The sequence below is a fragment of the Tachysurus fulvidraco genome, chromosome 5 (assembly GCF_022655615.1).
Source record: "Tachysurus fulvidraco isolate hzauxx_2018 chromosome 5, HZAU_PFXX_2.0, whole genome shotgun sequence".
Taxonomy (NCBI): Eukaryota; Metazoa; Chordata; class Actinopteri; order Siluriformes; family Bagridae; genus Tachysurus; species Tachysurus fulvidraco.
In genome coordinates this window covers 25,671,890-25,690,687 of record NC_062522.1, presented here as the reverse complement: position 1 = coordinate 25,690,687, position 18,798 = coordinate 25,671,890, and the positions used below count along the sequence as shown (strand labels likewise).

The 18,798-nt window shown below is 39.7% G+C and overlaps 1 protein-coding gene across 10 annotated transcripts in view; it reads right to left on the bottom strand.

Annotated features, from left to right (window-relative positions):
• The window catches only part of LOC113643103 (lysine-specific demethylase 6A-like), a 95,866-nt gene that overhangs the window by 21,318 nt on the left and 55,750 nt on the right, over positions 1–18,798 (bottom strand). For 8 of the 10 annotated variants that reach the window (XM_047813075.1, XM_047813070.1, XM_047813073.1 and 5 more), the window contains 8 exons: positions 13,348–13,480; positions 13,167–13,272; positions 12,256–12,461; positions 1,722–1,783; positions 1,556–1,630; positions 1,293–1,441; positions 815–1,117; positions 293–434 (listed from right to left, as the gene is read on the bottom strand). In XM_047813075.1, the coding sequence (XP_047669031.1) occupies positions 293–434; positions 815–1,117; positions 1,293–1,441; positions 1,556–1,630; positions 1,722–1,783; positions 12,256–12,461; positions 13,167–13,272; positions 13,348–13,480 (1,176 nt within the window). The remainder of the gene's footprint in view (positions 1–292; positions 435–814; positions 1,118–1,292; positions 1,442–1,555; positions 1,631–1,721; positions 1,784–12,255; positions 12,462–13,166; positions 13,273–13,347; positions 13,481–18,798) is intronic. The other 2 variants (XM_047813071.1, XM_027147157.2) reach the window with 1 other exon arrangement.

The window sequence follows — 18,798 nt, the reverse complement described above, 5'->3', positions numbered from 1 at the left end:
GGAATATGTACATGTACCATGCATGTATCTTAAAGGTATATAGAGGATAAGCAAATAAGAAGAACATAAGTTAATTACCTATTCTTACAGGATTGTCAAAGATCTTTTCTTTCAGATGGGACAGTATAACACAGTCAAACTCCTGATAAATTAGGTGACAACAGCATTTGACCACTTTTTGGTTAGCACACCCTGCAGCTCTACCCACATGTCAATGTTTGGTCAACAAAAAACAGAACGGGTAAAGTATGGATCACCTGACAGTGTAACAGAGTTTTAAAAATAAACTCACTTGATCATCTCAAAGAGCTTATGGTCAGACACTTTGATGTTCCTTGCCATGTTCCAGGAGAGATGCACCATAGGAACTGCTGATTTGACAGTCTGGAGTTTGTTCCACTCATACCTTTCGACAGCCAGTTTGTACTGATGTGCTGTGAAGAACAAATATGATAGATTAACACTATGGCTAGAAGAAGCCTTTATTAGTCAAATTTACATTTACAAACTGGGTATTTGCACATCTCAGCTTGTTAGGAATTCTGTGTCTGACCACAGGTTTTGCCATTATTATAGCACTTCTGGAGCAGAAGGCTGAAGGCTCAAGTGCAGCTTGGCGGTAAATTGATGTCAGTACCAGGGCTTAAAGACCACTTACCAAGTCACACTTTTGACAATTTGATATGCATTAAGCACAGCTATGGAGGTTATACCATAAGGTTTTCATCCCATTCAAGGATAAAGATGCACATTTATACTACAAAGCAAATACATTCAATTAATTGAGCAAAATATAACCCCCAACCATACATACCAGTCAGAGGGCCCACATTCCAGGAGATGTTATTACACCAGCCAATGGCCTGAACCCAATGCACTGTTCCTGTGTTGAGCCAAACCAGGTCTCCAGGGCGCTGGATAAACCGGTACACAGGAACATTGGCCTCATACATATCTTCCAGGTTCGGCCACCATGAACCCATCAGAAAGTTGACGTTGTTTTTTTCACAGAACTCACTCATTACCCCCCAGTATGGCTCAGGCACTGCAAACCACTCACAGTCACCTGGCCCAATGTTGATGTTGACAGAGCAGAAATTGTTATGTTCTTGATGACCTGAGGATGCATTGATGTTTAATTATTATTTCATAAAACCAAACATAGAAGACTTTATTTTTTACATGAAAACTTCAGATGTAATAAAAGGCAAATTAGTCACAATTGAAAATGCATCCAAGGTGCAGTAGGTAAAAATAAACATTTATATGTACCTAAATATCATGTTACTAACCAGGTGTTCTACATCCAGGAACCTTCATGAAGAGTTGAACAGTGTTCATGCCAAGGATGGTGTGGCCCACATGGCTGAGTAGGTTCCCTGCAGACACTACCCGGGCAAATGCAGGTAGCTTACTCAATTCCTGTAGCTGAAACTTCCACCTGCAGGGGAGCATAAATGCCTGTATCTAAGTGCTTCCATGCATACTGTGGAAACATTAGGTATCCACCCAAACTACAAAAATATTTACAGTTTGGATATATTGATCCACATACTTTTTCTCATCTGAAACATCAATATTCGTCCCAAATTTAATTTGCTTGAAGGGACCCTTATGTCTTCCTATAACTCTAGTGAGAAAAGCAGAAACATTTGATAGACATACAGTAAAACAACACTAGTCAATAAAAAAGCAATACATTAAAGAATTAATATTCATACTTTGCTGATGTTGACATTTCAAAGTCTGAAAGTTCCTTTTGGCCTTTTTTTTCATTTTCTTCCTAAAATATATAGAGAGAAGAAAAATACAGAAAAAGATTTAACACAATTTTAACCTCAGAAGGGAAAGATTCAATACCAAGTGTCATGGGTATCCCAGCAAAAAAAAGATGGCTTGGATATTGGATGAAAAACATAAAGAGACTTTTAGGATAGATTTTATTTATCTTTGTACTTATTAATAGTGCTTGCAAAGCAACATTCTTGTTATTCTGCATACTTATTAATGGTGCTTGCAAAGCATCATTATTGTTATTCTGCATACTTATTATTATTATTAATGTGCTTGCTGAAGCACATTCTTATTCTCTTGCATACTACTTCTTCTTCTTCCGGAAACTTTGTCAGCATGTAACTTGTCCGGCAGCTTTTGTCCTAGACCCATAAATGAGGTGTCAAATCGACCGGCTCATTGAGGAGAGGTGTGCTATGACTTTTATAAGCGATCCGACCAACGATGTTCGCACAGTGGACGAAAAAGCGACTAAAAAAGTCCCGTAGAAATGAATGGGAAATTCCTAAAATTCCTTTAAGCTCTCACACACGCAGCGTGCGCAGAGCTCTGGCACGTCTTCTCTCTCTGTGTTATCCTAGTCAATGTAGATGTAAAGGAGATTCTCAATACATGTAACTATCAACTCCACACTATCAATCCAATGATTCCAAAAGTATTGGCCCCCTGGTGACAGCACAACATGGACATGTGACATCAAAACACTCAGCACGATGAGGGGAACTTGCCACGTGCAAGCACATTCACATTTTCTTTAGGAAATGTACCATTAACTATAATGGTCTTGTAATAAGTCTCATTAAGGGACTGTACATCAAACTGATTCAGGAACAGCCCGAAAATAATAATAATAATAATAAGTAGTATGCAGAATAACAATATTGATGCTTTGCAAGCACCATTAATAATAATTATGCACAATAACAATAATGATGCTTTGCAAGAACCATTAATAAGTATGCAGAATAACAATAATGATGCTTTGCAAGCGCCATTAATAATAATAATTGTTATTCTGCATACTTACTATTAATGGTGCTTGCAAAGCATCATTATTGTTATTCTGCATACTTATTATTAGGGCCCGAGCACCGAATGGTGCGAAGCCCTATTGTTTTTGCCCGGGTTTATTATTTTTATTATTATTTTTTTTTTGCACACATTGGCCAATTGAAACTCTTGAAATTTGGCACACACGTCAGAGTCGGGCGACGCTAGGCTTGGGCAAAGGCTGGAATACGGGCGTGGCAGGGGGGCTCTGTAGCGCCCCCTGAATTGCAAAAACAAACATTTGTGCACAGATCGGGCAATCATGTACGCACATGTACAAGAGTTGGTACGCATATAGATCTCATCGACCCGAACAACTTTCGCGCTCTAAACTATGAACTTCGCCCAACAGGAAGTCGGCCATTTTGGATTATTTCACAATTGCATGCGGTGAACTTTTAAATAGTCCTAATAGGGAATTCATGCGATTGACATCAAACGTGGTGAACATGATGCCGAGACATTGCACTTGCTAAATTCCGAAGGGGTTATTGTTATCTCGAACGGTTCTGCCATGGCGAGGCGACGAATTCATGGCGAATTCAGAGAAACAGGAAATATATCTAAAGCAAAAAATGTCTTATTGGGATGACACGCGGTGTATGTTCGGCCAAGGATTCCGATCGCATCGATGTGCCTATTGTGAATCTCAAACATAGCGCCACCAACAGGCACCAAGAAGTGTGTCAGTCACAAAATTTGCATGTGGTGAACTTTTAAATACTCCTCCTAGGGAATTCATGCGATTGACATCAAACGTGGTGAACATGATGCCGAGACATTGCACTTGCTAAATTCCGAAGGGGTTATTGTTATCTCGAACGGTGCTGCCATGGCGAGGCGACGAATTCATGGCGAATTCAGAGAAACAGGAAATATATCTAAAGCAAAAAATGTCTTATTGGGATGACACGCGGTGTATGTTCGGCCAAGGATTCCGATCGCATCGATGTGCCTATTGTGAATCTCAAACATAGCGCCACCAACAGGCACCAGGAAGTGTGTCAGTCACAAAATTTGCATGTGGTGAACTTTTAAATACTCCTCCTAGGGAATTCATGCGATTGACATCAAACGTGGTGAACATGAACATGGTGTGTATGTTCATCCAAGAATTCCGATCGCATCGATGTGCTTATTGTGAGTCCCGGGTTATGTCCGGGCGCCACCAACAGGCCCCAGGAAGTGTGTCAGTCACAAAGGTGGATTTTTTTCACAGTTGCATGCAATGAACTTGCATGCAAAGAGTCCTCCCAGGGAATTCATGTGATTGACATCAAACATGGTGAACATGATGACGAGACATTGCACTTGCTAAATTCCGAAGGGATTTTTGATATCTCGAACGGTGCTGCCATGGCGAGGCGACTAATTTATGGCGAATTCAGAGAAACAGGTAGTGTCTAATATCTAAAGCAAAAAATATCTTGCCTATTGTGAATCTCGGACACAGCGCCACCAACAGGCCCCAGGAAGTGCGTCAGTCACAAAGGTGGATTTTTTCACAGTTGCATGCAATGAACTTTTAAAAACTCCTCCTAGAAGATTCATTTGATTGAATCTAATGCGAAATTGCAAACGGAGTTTTGATACCTCAAACACTGTTGCCATGGCATCATGTCAAAGTTTACTTTTATTTCAGGCATATTTAAGGCTTTTGGCATGCTTAGATTAACTTGAAATTTGACACATACATAACATTTGTCGGCTGTTAAGTGTGGACAAAAAGGTCAAACAAAGGTGGGTCTCTTAAGTGTGGGGTTTCATTTACCTACAGTCCCCAAATGGGTCAGTAACAACATAAAATAGTCCACTGATATTTACCCCGTTCATGCACTTGTCCAAAGTGTATTGTTTTCTGGGAGGCACCGTATAGCGATAAAAAAACGTGCGAGGGCCCGCCATCGCTGCTTGCAGCTATATTTAATGGTGCTTGCAAAGCATCATTAATGTGCTTGCTACAGCACATTCTTATTCTCTTGCATACTTATTATTAATGTGCTTGCTAAAGCACATTCTTATTCTCTTGCATACTTATTATTAATGTGCTTGCTAAAGCACATTCATATTCTCTTGCATACTTCTTCTTCTTCTGGACACTTTTTCGGCGCATAACTTGTCCCGCAGCTTTTGTCCTAGACCCATAAATGAGGTGTCAAATCGACTGGCTCATTGAGGAGAGGTGTGCTATGGATTTTATAAGTGATCAGAATTCCAGAATTCCCAGTATGGAAGCTCAAAGGGGTGTTTTTTCCCAATAGACTTGAATGGGGAATTCTTAAAATCTCTCTGTAGATGTGCTAACATCCAAAAGAGGGCAGCAGACACCAGTGAATCTGTCAGATCACACAACGTTGGAAGAAAAAGAGCAAGGAGGAAGTACAGTTTTCGGTCAGAAACGCGTTTTAGATTAAAGCGTTTTGGATTAAAAGGCTTACATATTCCAGTTCCTTAGACTCTTGGGGATTTTTTACAAGCATTTGTTTTGGAAAATATTGCCCCAGTGAAGGAAGGTAAGCGCCGCCTATTTCCGGTGACTATCAACATGGATTAAATAAGTGTGATGGCTATAAATCATATTATGCTTTGTGTGTGGGCTTAATAAAATCCCGAGAGTCTAAGCTTTCAAACAATATAACATTTAACCGTGTATTTAATGCTTAAAACTAGTGTTGCGTGCCTTGGACAGCACAGCAGTCACATATGTTGTTGTTTCTGCCATTTGTATAACTTTTTGTTGTTTTCAACTATCAGTGTAGTTTTTATAATTTTTTATTTCACTTTAAACTAATGTCCTTTTAAGAACAGCAACGGCTCTTTTAAGAGCCACCCATTAATTAAAATTAAGCGCATTTTTTCTTTGTCTCCTCACATTACATAATTATTTTTTGACATGATATGACACGTATATCACAAAGAATGATAAGAATGACTGTAATATAATAAAGCTTGGGTATTGTTAGACTCGCCATTCTTCACATTAGTGAATTGATACATAAAACCGCAAAGGCTTCCTCGTGTTCCTGGATGGCTTAGTGGATAGCGAATCCGTTTAGCATACAGAGATTCGGGGTTCGAATCCACCCTTGGACAGTTTTTATTTTCTAAAACTTTATAATAAAGGTTCATTAGTTGACATTAGTTACCACATTACTTAACATGAACTAATAATGAACTGCACTTCTACAGCATTTATTCATTTCGTTCATGTTAATTTCAACATTTACTAATACATTATTAACACCGTGTTAACATTACTTAATATGATGTGAACTAACATGAACAAAGAATAAACTTTATTTTAACAAAGATTACTAAATACAATTTATTGCTCATGGTTAGTAAATGTTAGTTAATACATTACATTTGAACTAATGATCCTTATTGTAACGTGATTATATTTTTTCCCAGTAAAATAACTGATCGATGCTTTAGTTCAAGATCTTCATGGCGCTTGTTTCAGGAAAAGATAAATGGATTTTCAGGTGTGCTCTTTTGTTGCAGGTGAGAAACTAGTCTGCAAATATAACCATAGTAACTGTGCAGCCATACCCTAGCAACCATGTAGTGCACCTTACGAACCATATTACAATATAAGGAAGCCATATCTCAGTTACACAACATAAAACACTCAGCACGATGAGGGGAACTGACGTCATGTGTAGCCCCGCCCCCAAAATAAGCGAAATAAAAAATTTTGCACAACATGGACATGTCATATATCAAAACACTCAGCACGATGAGGGGAACTGACGTCACGTGCAAGCACATTCACATTTTCTTTAGGAAATGTACCGTTCTAGTTATTATTATTCTTCCGGACACTTTTTCAGCGCATAACTTGTCCTGCAGCTTTTGTCCGAGACCCATGAGGTGTCAAATCAACTGGCCCATTGAGGAGAGGTGTGCTATGGTTTTTATAAGCGATCAGAATTCCGGAATTCCCGGTACAGAGAGCTCAAAGGGTGTTTTTTTCCCCCATAGACTTGAACCCGCACCTTTTGTCCTACACCCATGAGGTGTCAAATCGACTGGCCCATTGAGGAGAGGTGTGCTATGGTTTTTATAAGCGATCAGAATTCCGGAATTCCCGGTACAGAGAGCTCAAAGGGTGTTTTTTTTCCCCATAGACTTGAACCCGCAGCTTTTGTCCTACACCCAGAAATGAGGTGTCAAATCGACCGGCTCATTGAGGAGAGGTTTGCTATGACTTTTTTAAGCGATCCGACCAACGATGTTCGCACAGCGGATGAAAAAGCGGCCAAAAAAATCCCATAGAAATGAATGGGAAATTCCTAAAATTCAAGCGAAATCAAAAATTTAGCACAACATGGACATGTCATATATCAAAACACTCAGCACGATGAGGGGAACTTGCCACGTGCAAGCACATTCACATTTTTTTTAGGAAATGTACCGTTCTAGTTATTATTCTGCTTCTTCTTCCGGACACTTTTTCGGCACGTAACTTGTCCCGCAGCTTTTGTCCTAGACCCATAAATGAGGTGTCAAATTGACCGGCTCATTGAGGAGAGGTGTGCTATGGTTTTTATAAGCGATCAGAATTCCAGAATTCCCAGTATGGAAGCTCAAAGGGGTGTTTTTTCCCCATAGACTTAAATGGGGAATTCTTAAAATCAAAATCTCTCTGTAGATGTGCTAACATCCAAAAGAGGGCAGCAGACACCAGTGAATCTGTGTAAAGGTCTTTAAAGCTTGTTGCTATATTTCACAGGTGTTAGAATTGGTGAGCTTCAGTTTCATTTCATATATATATATATATATATTGTGGGATCCCCCCCTATTTTCATGATTTTCGTTTTCGTTAGTTGACATTAGTTACCACATTACTTAACATGATCTAATAATGAACTGCACTTCTACAGCATTTATTCATTTCGTTCATGTTAATTTCAACATTTACTAATACATTATTAACACCGTGTTAACATTACTTAATATGATGTGAACTAACATGAACAAAGAATAAACTTTATTTTAACAAAGATTACTAAATACAATTTATTGCTCATGGTTAGTAAATGTTAGTTAATACATTACATTTGAACTAATGATCCTTATTGTAACGTGATTATATTTTTTCCCAGTAAAATAACTGATCGATGCTTTAGTTCAAGATCTTCATGGCGCTTGTTTCAGGAAAAGATAAATGGATTTTCAGGTGTGCTCTTTTGTTGCAGGTGAGAAACTAGTCTGCAAATATAACCATAGTAACTGTGCAGCCATACCCTAGCAACCATGTAGTGCACCTTACGAACCATATTACAATATAAGGAAGCCATATCTCAGTTACACAACATAAAACACTCAGCACGATGAGGGGAACTGACGTCATGTGTAGCCCCGCCCCCAAAATAAGCGAAATAAAAAATTTTGCACAACATGGACATGTCATATATCAAAACACTCAGCACAATGAGGGGAACTGACGTCACGTGCAAGCACATTCACATTTTCTTTAGGAAATGTACCGTTCTAGTTATTATTATTCTTCCGGACACTTTTTCGGCGCATAACTTGTCCTGCAGCTTTTGTCCGAGACCCATGAGGTGTCAAATCAACTGGCCCATTGAGGAGAGGTGTGCTATGGTTTTTATAAGCGATCAGAATTCCGGAATTCCCGGTACAGAGAGCTCAAAGGGTGTTTTTTTCCCCCATAGACTTGAACCCGCACCTTTTGTCCTACACCCATGAGGTGTCAAATCGACTGGCCCATTGAGGAGAGGTGTGCTATGGTTTTTATAAGCGATCAGAATTCCGGAATTCCCGGTACAGAGAGCTCAAAGGGTGTTTTTTTTCCCCATAGACTTGAACCCACAGCTTTTGTCCTACACCCAGAAATGAGGTGTCAAATCGACCGGCTCATTAAGGAGAGGTGTGCTATGACTTTTTTAAGCGATCCGACCAACGATGTTCGCACAGCGGATGAAAAAGCGGCCAAAAAAATCCCATAGAAATGAATGGGAAATTCCTAAAATTCAAGCGAAATCAAAAATTTAGCACAACATGGACATGTCATATATCAAAACACTCAGCACGATGAGGGGAACTTGCCACGTGCAAGCACATTCACATTTTTTTTAGGAAATGTACCGTTCTAGTTATTATTCTGCTTCTTCTTCCGGACACTTTTTCGGCACGTAACTTGTCCCGCAGCTTTTGTCCTAGACCCATAAATGAGGTGTCAAATTGACCGGCTCATTGAGGAGAGGTGTGCTATGGTTTTTATAAGCGATCAGAATTCCAGAATTCCCAGTATGGAAGCTCAAAGGGGTGTTTTTTCCCCATAGACTTAAATGGGGAATTCTTAAAATCAAAATCTCTCTGTAGATGTGCTAACATCCAAAAGAGGGCAGCAGACACCAGTGAATCTGTGTAAAGGTCTTTAAAGCTTGTTGCTATATTTCACAGGTGTTAGAATTGGTGAGCTTCAGTTTCATTTCATATATATATATATATATATATATATTGTGGGATCCCCCCCCTATTTTCATGATTTTCGTTTTCGTTAGTTGACATTAGTTACCACATTACTTAACATGATCTAATAATGAACTGCACTTCTACAGCATTTGTTCATGTTAATTTCAACATTTACTAATACATTATTAACACCGTGTTAACAAGGTTCTAGTTAATGGTGCTTGCAAAGCAACATTCTTACTATTGTGCATACTCTTCCGGACACAACTTCGGCACGTAACTTGTCTCGCAGCTTTTGTCCCAGACCCATGAATGAGGTGTCAAATTGACCGGCTCATTGAGGAGAGGTGTGCTATGAATTTTATAAGCGATCTGAGTACCGGTACTTCCGGTACCGGGTCTCAAAGTGGCCTTTTTTCCCCATAGACTTCCATTATAAACTTTGGAGGTTTATAACTCGCCAAGCTTTTGAACTATCTGTGAACTGTGATACTCTGAACAAACTTTTAAATTGGTGTACCAACTGGCCTTCTGGTTGTGCCGCAGCCCCGCCCCCAAAATATGCAAAATCAAAGAACTTTTTACAACATGGACATGTGACATATCAAAACACTCAGAACAATTAGGGGAACTGCCTCACGTGTATTCTGGTCACGTCACATGACGTCACGTGAAAATCAAAATTTAGCACAACATGGACATAAGACAAAACACTCAGCACAATAAAGGGAATTTGCCAGGTGCAAGCACCATTCACATTTTCTTCAGGAATTATTCTTCTTCTGGACACTTTTGTGGCACGTAACTTGTCCTGCAGCTTTTGTCCTAGACCAATGGATGAGGTGTCAAATCGACCGACCACTTTTGTTATTGAGGAGAGGTGTGCTATGACTTTTATATGCGATCAGAATTCCGGAATTCCCAGTACGGAAGCTCAAAGGGTTTTTTTTCCCATAGACCTGAATGGGGAATTCGTAAAACTCTTTTGGTCTCTCTGTAGATGTAAAGGAGACTGTCAATACATGTAACTATCAACTCCACACTATCAATCCAATGATTCCACAAGTATTGGCACCCCACCGGGTATTCACTTGACATTGTGTGTAGCCCCGCCTCCAAAAAACTGTTCTATGCAGTATAATAATAAGTAGAATTCCATAATGACTGCAGTTTTGACATGAAATGTAGCCCCGCCCCCAAAATAAGCGAAATCATAAATTTTGCACAACAAGGATGTGTCATATATCACAACACTCACCCCAATGAGGGGAAGTGCCTCACGTGTGTTTTGGTCATGTCACGTGACGTCACGTGTAGCCCCGCCCCCAAAGTAAGAGAAACCCCACACTATCAATCCAATGATTCCACAAGTATTGGACCCCAGCCAATACACTTTTGTCCAAAAGTATTGGCACCCCACCGGGTACTCACGTGATGTCATGTGTAGCCCCGCCCCCAAAAACTGTTCTATGCATTACAATAGTTAGTAGAATTCCATAATGACTGCAGTTTTGACAAGAAATGTCAAAACACTTAGTAGTCACTTTTGTCCAAAAGTATTGGCACCCCACCGGGTATTCACGTGAGGGGAAGTGCCTCACGCGTTTTGGTCACGTCACGTGACCTCACGTCACGCCCCGCCAACAAAATAAGCGAAATCAAAAAGTTACCACAACATGGACATGTCATATATCAAAACACTCAGCACGTTGGGGGATTTTGACATCTATTTGTTAAAAGAAATCAGTTTAAGTGTTTGTTTCTTGGATGTTTCTGGTCAATTGTTGAGCACATTCAAAGGAAAATTGGGAGGGACTTTATGCACAGTAATATTGCAATAACATATTCAATCATGTAATTAAAAATGCACAATTTTTAATCAACTTAATTAGGATAATGTTGGTGGATGGCTACTCCCATAGGCCTGTCTGAGCCTGTCCAACATTTTATCACTGCACACATTTAGCACACATTTTATCACTGAAATGTAGATGATATTAAAGTAACATTTAAAAACTTGAACAGGAAGCTGGTATGGTATGATACCACAAACCACGTTGTGCATCAAACCTTTGAACATATATATATATATATAGTAGTTTTATATATATATATATATATATATATATATATATATATATATATATATATATATATATATATATATATATAAAACTGCTGTAAAAACATTCATTGTTTTTTTAGTTAGTACATCGCTGGATTTGTTCTTTTATTGACAATTCCCAATGCTTATACACTGGCTCTAACTGGCGTTCCCTTTTTCCTTTGAAACAATGTGAAGATAGTAATTTTCAGTATAAAAACCGATGTCGTATCATGCCCATCTAAATATTGTACAAAAAAAACCCTATAAACCTCATAGGTCCAAGCAGGAAGTGTGTTAAGGGCTACATGAATTTTGGCATTGTTTAAAACAGCTAACACACACCCAGACTGAATTACATGGGAATTTACCTACAGTAGGGCAATAATCAAGCTTCAAAATGTAAAAAGCAAAAAGCAATCCACCTGAACAAGTTTTGCCGTTTCCCACTAAATGCCTGTACATTTTTTTCCTTAACACTACATGATTAGAATAAAAGCCACAAAATGCTGGGTTTGAGAAATATTGCAAGCATTTAGACTTGCGGGGCAAGTCGCTGCGAGAGTCTGACTCGTAATCCTAAGGTTGTGGGTTCGAGTCTCGGGCTGGCCATGACTGAGGTGCCCATGAGCAAGGCACTGAACCCCCCAACTGCTCCCCGGGCGCCGCAGCATAAATGGCTGCCCACTGCTCCGAGTGCATGTTCACGGTGTGTGTGTGTTCACTGCTGTGTGTGTGCACTTTGGATAGGTCAAATGCAGAGAATGAATTCTGAGTATGGGTCACCGTACTTAGCCGTACGTCACGTCACTTTCACTTTATGCCAGCAGGCATTTATGCATGCTTGTTGCCATTTGCCTTACCCGTAGTGACTCTTGGAAGGATGCAGCCTGATACTGGGCATACTTGGCAATGGTTGTAAGGGACTGGGTGTCCTCACATCGCCACTGCTTTTTGGTGCCGGTGGCATCCCAGTTTTCATCAGCTGGCTGACACAGCTGTGTCCGTACCGCCACCAGGTGCTCTGGGTTCGCCTCCACTAAAGTCTTAGTAGAAAACAGACCTAAGTCTAAAGAGATGATTGAAGAGAGGAAGAAACCATCATTATATAGGCCTGTAACAGATGCAATGTATAATAATCTGCCTGCATAAAACACTACAGCTCATCATAACACTCAATATCAAAAATGTGCATAGAGACAAGAACTATAGACTATAGGAATTGCAGGACCTTACTGTTTAAACATTTCTAGAAAATTCTGAACAAGTGTGGGTATATTTACTGAGGCAATAATCCTGGCATTATATTCATGTCAATTTAAAGCTGTTATGCTGATGGGTGACAAAATAGAGGATAAACCTAAATATTCAGGCAGCTGTATTACAATTAAATATAAACAATTAAGTAATTTCCTCAGTGGATTCCCATAATCTTTATCACCTTTATGCTATGATAATTAGCCTTTCGATAATGGTGTCTACCAGGACAACAATGCTCACATACACAGGGCACAAGGGTTTCATTAATGGGTTGATGAGTATATCTTCCATATCTCACCCTAAATGAACACTAGAAGCTGGGCTAATAGATGGTTTATTAGAACATCGTAGTGAGATGCGGTGCCTCTTATTCTGTAAAATTACTACATTGTAATTTGTGTACCATTTTTTGCAAGCAATTAGCTGTTTCTTTGTAAAACATAAGTAGCATGATAAACTGGAATAACATTAGACCCACACACATACAGACACACACAATAAACATCAATCTTACCTAGTTTGAGAGCTCCTGCCAAGCCACGGATAACAGTGACTGGGTTAGATGGATTGGTGCAGAACTGGTGCAGTGGGGGAAAGAATGCATCTCTCTTATTCTCCAACTGCAAAGATTACAAGTAGAGATTACATAAATAAATTGTTTCAAGCAAAACATAACTATGTGGTAGTGTACTCACGTAAATACTGGGTGTAGGGGGGTTGAGCTTGTCCTTTGGCAGAGGAGGTGATGGAGGTGGAGGAAGGCGCGGTGGAGGGCACTTGTCCAGCAGGCTGCAGTTGCTTGAAAGACCATTCTTTCCAAGGAATCTGCTTAATTATAAAATTTTATTTTAGGTCAAGAGTTTTAGATAACTTACACAAAAATGAAGAAATAAATAAAATGTGTAACTAAGTGACTTTAATAAAGGCATAGACCAGAAGGGCTGTTTAAAATATTTCATAAACTGCTGATCACCTGTGAATTTCACACACAACAATCTCTAGAGTTTGCACAGAATAGTGTGAAAATATAAAGTTAACAGTGAGACAATATTTATATATAAATGCATTATTAACATTACGTAAATATAAATACCTTGTGTTAGTATTAAGGTAGTACTAACACCTTTATTTACCTAATGTTATGTACCTAATGTTCAGGTGTCCTCCTAGTTGGTCACAGTGCACAAGGTATTTACCTTGCACTGTGGCCAACTAGGTGGACACCTGAACATCACAGTAAAAAAGTTTGACCTCACTACACACCGGCACTTAACACCTTTGGGATGAACTGGAATGCCGACTGCAACCCAGGACTGCTTGCCCAACATCAGTACCTAACCTCACTAATGTTATAGTTATTTAGGCTGAGTAAATGTGGAATGGGATGATGAGAAGGCATGTATGTGCATCTGACCATGAAAACTTCCTTTCCTCCATCAGTAGCCTACCCTACTTTTAAGCTACGATGAATAATACTCTTAATCATTGATGGGCATGTTGCAATTTATTATTTGCAGTAGTATTGATAAACAATGCTAAATGTAAGGTTAAAATTTAGTGTTGCTTTAATGTTTATAATGGTTTTGTTACCTTCACAACATTTGTTTTAAATGAACTACATTTCCCATGAGCAGCAGCGCGAGAAATGGTTAGTGGGGAATGCTGGGAAACGTGCTATATATATATATATATTATATATATATTATATTATATATATATCACTTTTTTTTTGCTTGCTAAGCCTACACAGTTGTTTTGTTCTCTGCTACAATTTCTTCAGTAAAAGTTCACACAAAAGACGAGATGCCTCCCGTCTCTTTATTTTAACCTGGGAGTTTGGAATTTATTAACCAACTTTCACAAGACGTTTGGAGTTAGCTCACGGCTGTCAGTGAGTGATTGAGTTAGCGGTAATGGCTGAATGCTACGAACAAATGAGACGGAAGCGTGGAACAATTAGCGGTTCCACTAGAAAGCTTTTGAGTCGTATAGAAAAGTATGACGCGGATTGTGAGAAATTGCGTGATCTGTTGTCATTGTTGATGTAGCGTCTGGTACAGGTCATTTTAGATTTCATGTCCCAGGCACCCTAAATTTCAACATCTACTCCTCAATTAACCGATGAGCAACCCAGTTTTACACATACACCTGGCTCCAGAATGACTGGAGCCTACACAAAGACCAGATAACCCCATGCGGCTTCTCCGATTGAACTCATAGGGGCCCTCAAACAGAACACACACACACACACAAAACACAATGAGACATTCCTTTTACTAATAAAACCCGAAGATGAAAGTGCATCTTGTTTTATGTTTCATTTTTTGTTTCTTTGCCTTTATAAGAACACAATATCGTATTAACATCAGTTACCCTTCGATTACTGATCTGTGTATATAATGTACCGCTGCCTTTATACCATCATTACCCTTCATGTTTAGTATCTAAATGACCACAAAATGATCAGTTACTCGTTTTTTAAACAACGGTGTATTTTATTTGAGCACGAAAGGCGCCATACCGTCTTAATACACCCTGGATCAAACTTTAAAGTCATCTAGAAGTTTGATAGCTAAACCGCGCCCACAGACACCTGAAACAAAGGGAGTTTTTCCCTCCAAAAATCCTGACCGAAGTATTGGTCATCTCCCCAAAGATGGGTGGAGTTCACGACCTTTAAATTGTCACAAACACCACTAATCCGTGGTCAGACTTTCGGAACAGCTTGGAGATGACTCCATCTTCCTTCAAAGAAGTTCCAGCAAGCTTCACTTCCAAGAACGACAACTATTCTGATCTTCAGGAGAACTTGGAAGAACGTCTGACCCCACCCTAACTGACTTTTCAGAGATTTCTCTGTTGCATCCGGACTCTTGTGCAGTAAGCCAATGCAAGTAACCGTTTCCTTTACCAACCAATTTAGATGCGTAATTTTAAGTAGGAATCTTTCATTGAAATATAAGATGAAGTTAAGTTTCTTTGACGATTTCCCAGTTAGGGTGATTTAATTTTTGAGTCTAAGCTTGCCATTCCTTTCCTTCCTTTCTCTAATTTCTTCTTTCCAGTCTCTTCCTCCCTTTCCCCAATTTTAATTTCTTTTGTTTTATTTTATTTTCATCTTCGTTTTCCGTATTTCTTTTGTTTGTTTGTGTAGTTAGTTTTATGTTGTGTTTGTCTCATTCATTAAATGTCATATTTTTGCACCACAAGTGATTTGTCTCTGAGTATCGCTCACAAATTAAGGTTCCTGCAACATCGGGTCTGAACTACATGCTCTATTAAGTTTATTTAATTTAAATTACGGTATAAAGTAAAAGGGAAGCGAATATTTCTTGGCCGGGAAGATACCGCCTTCATAGAATTAATAAAGGTTACACGGCCTGTTCGCCGGACGAACAGACCAAATAATGGAATAAATTCCATTACCGTTAATTTCAACTTAGGTTAAAATATTTAGAAGTCACTATAACGCGTTATAATTACTCATAAATATTTACCTTGCTTCGCGAGCCAAAATCGCTACATTGAGTATGAGAGAGGAAAGCTTATCAGAACTGGACAAGGGAATAGAGGAGGCAACGCCGACAGACGAACTCGAGGACGAGGTTGATATGAAGCAGGAATATCAAGACCGTATTGTGTTGTGGAAAAGACGCGACACCAGACTGATTAAAAGCAGCAGAGATTTAACTGCTCGTCAGAGTGACGTAAGTGCAGTCAGTAATAGGCAGTCAGTTAAATTACCGAAGTTGATAATCGACAAATTTGATGGAGAAATAAGTGCTTGGCAAGAATTTTGGATCCAATATGAGACTGCCATTCACTTAAATGCAATGTGAGTGATAGTAGACATTGAGTGATAGTAATTATGAGGTTGCAATTAAATTGCTCAGTGACAGATTTGGAAGGAAGGACCTTGTACTGAATGCACATATGTCCAAACTGCTAAACTTGACTCCCGTGAAGAAATCATATGACATCACAGCATTAAGACAGCTGTATGACGAATGTGAGATACAGATTCACAGTTTAGAGTCTGCAGGCATTCACTGTGATACTTATGGCAGCCTTCTTTGTCCAATACTAATGCAGCTGATTCCAAATGACATTGCACTCAGTTATACACGAAAGGCTGGCACAAATGATGTATGGAGTGTACCTGAGTTCATGGCATTTTTGCAGCTTGAAGTTCAGAGTAGAGAAAGAGCACAGCAGCTCACAAGACTCAATTGCGTACAAAGGGAAGCTGTTCTGAAACCATTTAGCAAAGCAGTGCCAGGTAGTGAATCACGACCCAAAAGACTGCACACCATCAGCTTCTGTGTTTCACACAGCTTGTCCAACAGTTCCAACAAACTGTGTATTTTCATGCGCTTTGGGAAATTGAATCTCTCAGCATTGTCCATGACAAATCACCAAGTGCAGAAGAAGCTGAGGTGCTAGAGACATTTGAACAGACAGTATGCTTTGAAAACGGACGCTACCAAGTTGAGTTGCCATGGAAATGTGGCAGAGACAGATCTGAGCTTAAAGACAATGGCAATGTTGCAAGAAAGGTTTGAAGCTCTCAAGAAAAGATTTAGAACTGACAATGTGCTCTATGAGAGATACGGTGATGTGATTCACGAATATCTGTAGCAAGGGATATGTGAGGAAGTACAGGACACACAAATAGCAGAGCAGACCAGCACAGCAAAGTATTACATGCCGCACCATCCAGTAATCGGACACGATAAGGCAACAACCAAATTGAGAATAGTGTTTGATGCGTCTTTACACGAAAAGGGTTCGCCCTCCCTCAATGACTGTTTGCTTTTCGGGCCTAAATTAATTCCAGACTTACTCCATGTGCTTATCAAGTTCCACCTTCACAAGGTTGCCTACACAGCTGATATTGCAAAGGCTTTTCTGCAGATCGGTCTGAAAAAGAGGGATAGAGATGTTGAGGTTCTTTTGGACCTATGATCCCTCTTGAGAAGCACTATGAGAATGAACAGAGTTGTATTCGGAGTTGCGTCTAGCCCTTTTCTGTTATTGGTGACAATTAGAACCCATCTCAAACAGTATGAATCTGAACAACCAGAAACTGTGGCAGTACTCTATATGTGGATGACCTCATTGCAAGCTCACTTGATGTAAACAAAGCCTGTTCTATAACAGCACAAGCAAAGGCCATCTTAGCTGCTGCAGGAATGGAGCTGCAATATGGACAACCAACACCCCTGACCTAAGAGCGAGATGGATGAACGACCAGATTGAAAGCCCAGTAGATTCAGAGACGCATAACGTTGCATTGAAAGTGTTGGGATTAATATGGAGGCAAGAGTCCTTCAGATATCATCCCGTATCTTTGATCCAATAGTTTCCTAACACCCTATACCATCCATGTAAAATGCCTCTTCCAGGAAATGTGGGAGCGAGGTCTCAAGTGGGATGATGAATTACCCTCAGATTTAGCCCAAAATTGAAGCAGTGGTGTGAGGAGTTGCCACAGCTACACCTTGTGGCCATTCCAAGATGGTATCACATATTGACAAATCAGCAAAGTGAGACAGTGAGGCTCCATGTCTTTTGCGATGCAAGTGAAAAGGCTTACTGTGCAGTTGGAAATCTAATGTTGGAAATAAATGATTTCGACTATGGTAGCCTCAAAGTCCAGAGTTGCGCCTCTAAAGAAAATGACGCTTCCTAGACTGGAGCTAATGGGAGCCTTGATAGGTGCCAGGCTAGCTCATAACCTGTCAAAAGCTCTTAAAATCAGAGAAAGACAGCTCCATATGTGGACAGACTCAATGATAGTCTTGAGCTGGATCCTTAGTTCAGCGCAAAAATGGAAGCCGTTTGTGGCAAATCGAGTGACAGATTCCAAGCCTCACTAAACCAGAGTCATGGTCACACTGCAATGGAAAACATAATCCAGCAGATCTGCCAACAAAAGGACCTTGAAACGAGCAGATCAGGATCTAAAGGAGCTTTGGAAGTCAATCAAAGAGCCTGGTCTCAGAATCATCTTTGCTGAAAAGGGTCATGCCTTAAGAGAATTTTGGGTAAAGCCTCATTAAATTTTGAAGAGCTAACCATGATCTTAACTGAAGTAGAGGCTGTGCTAAATTCAAGACTCCTCACTTACGTTCACGACGAACTGA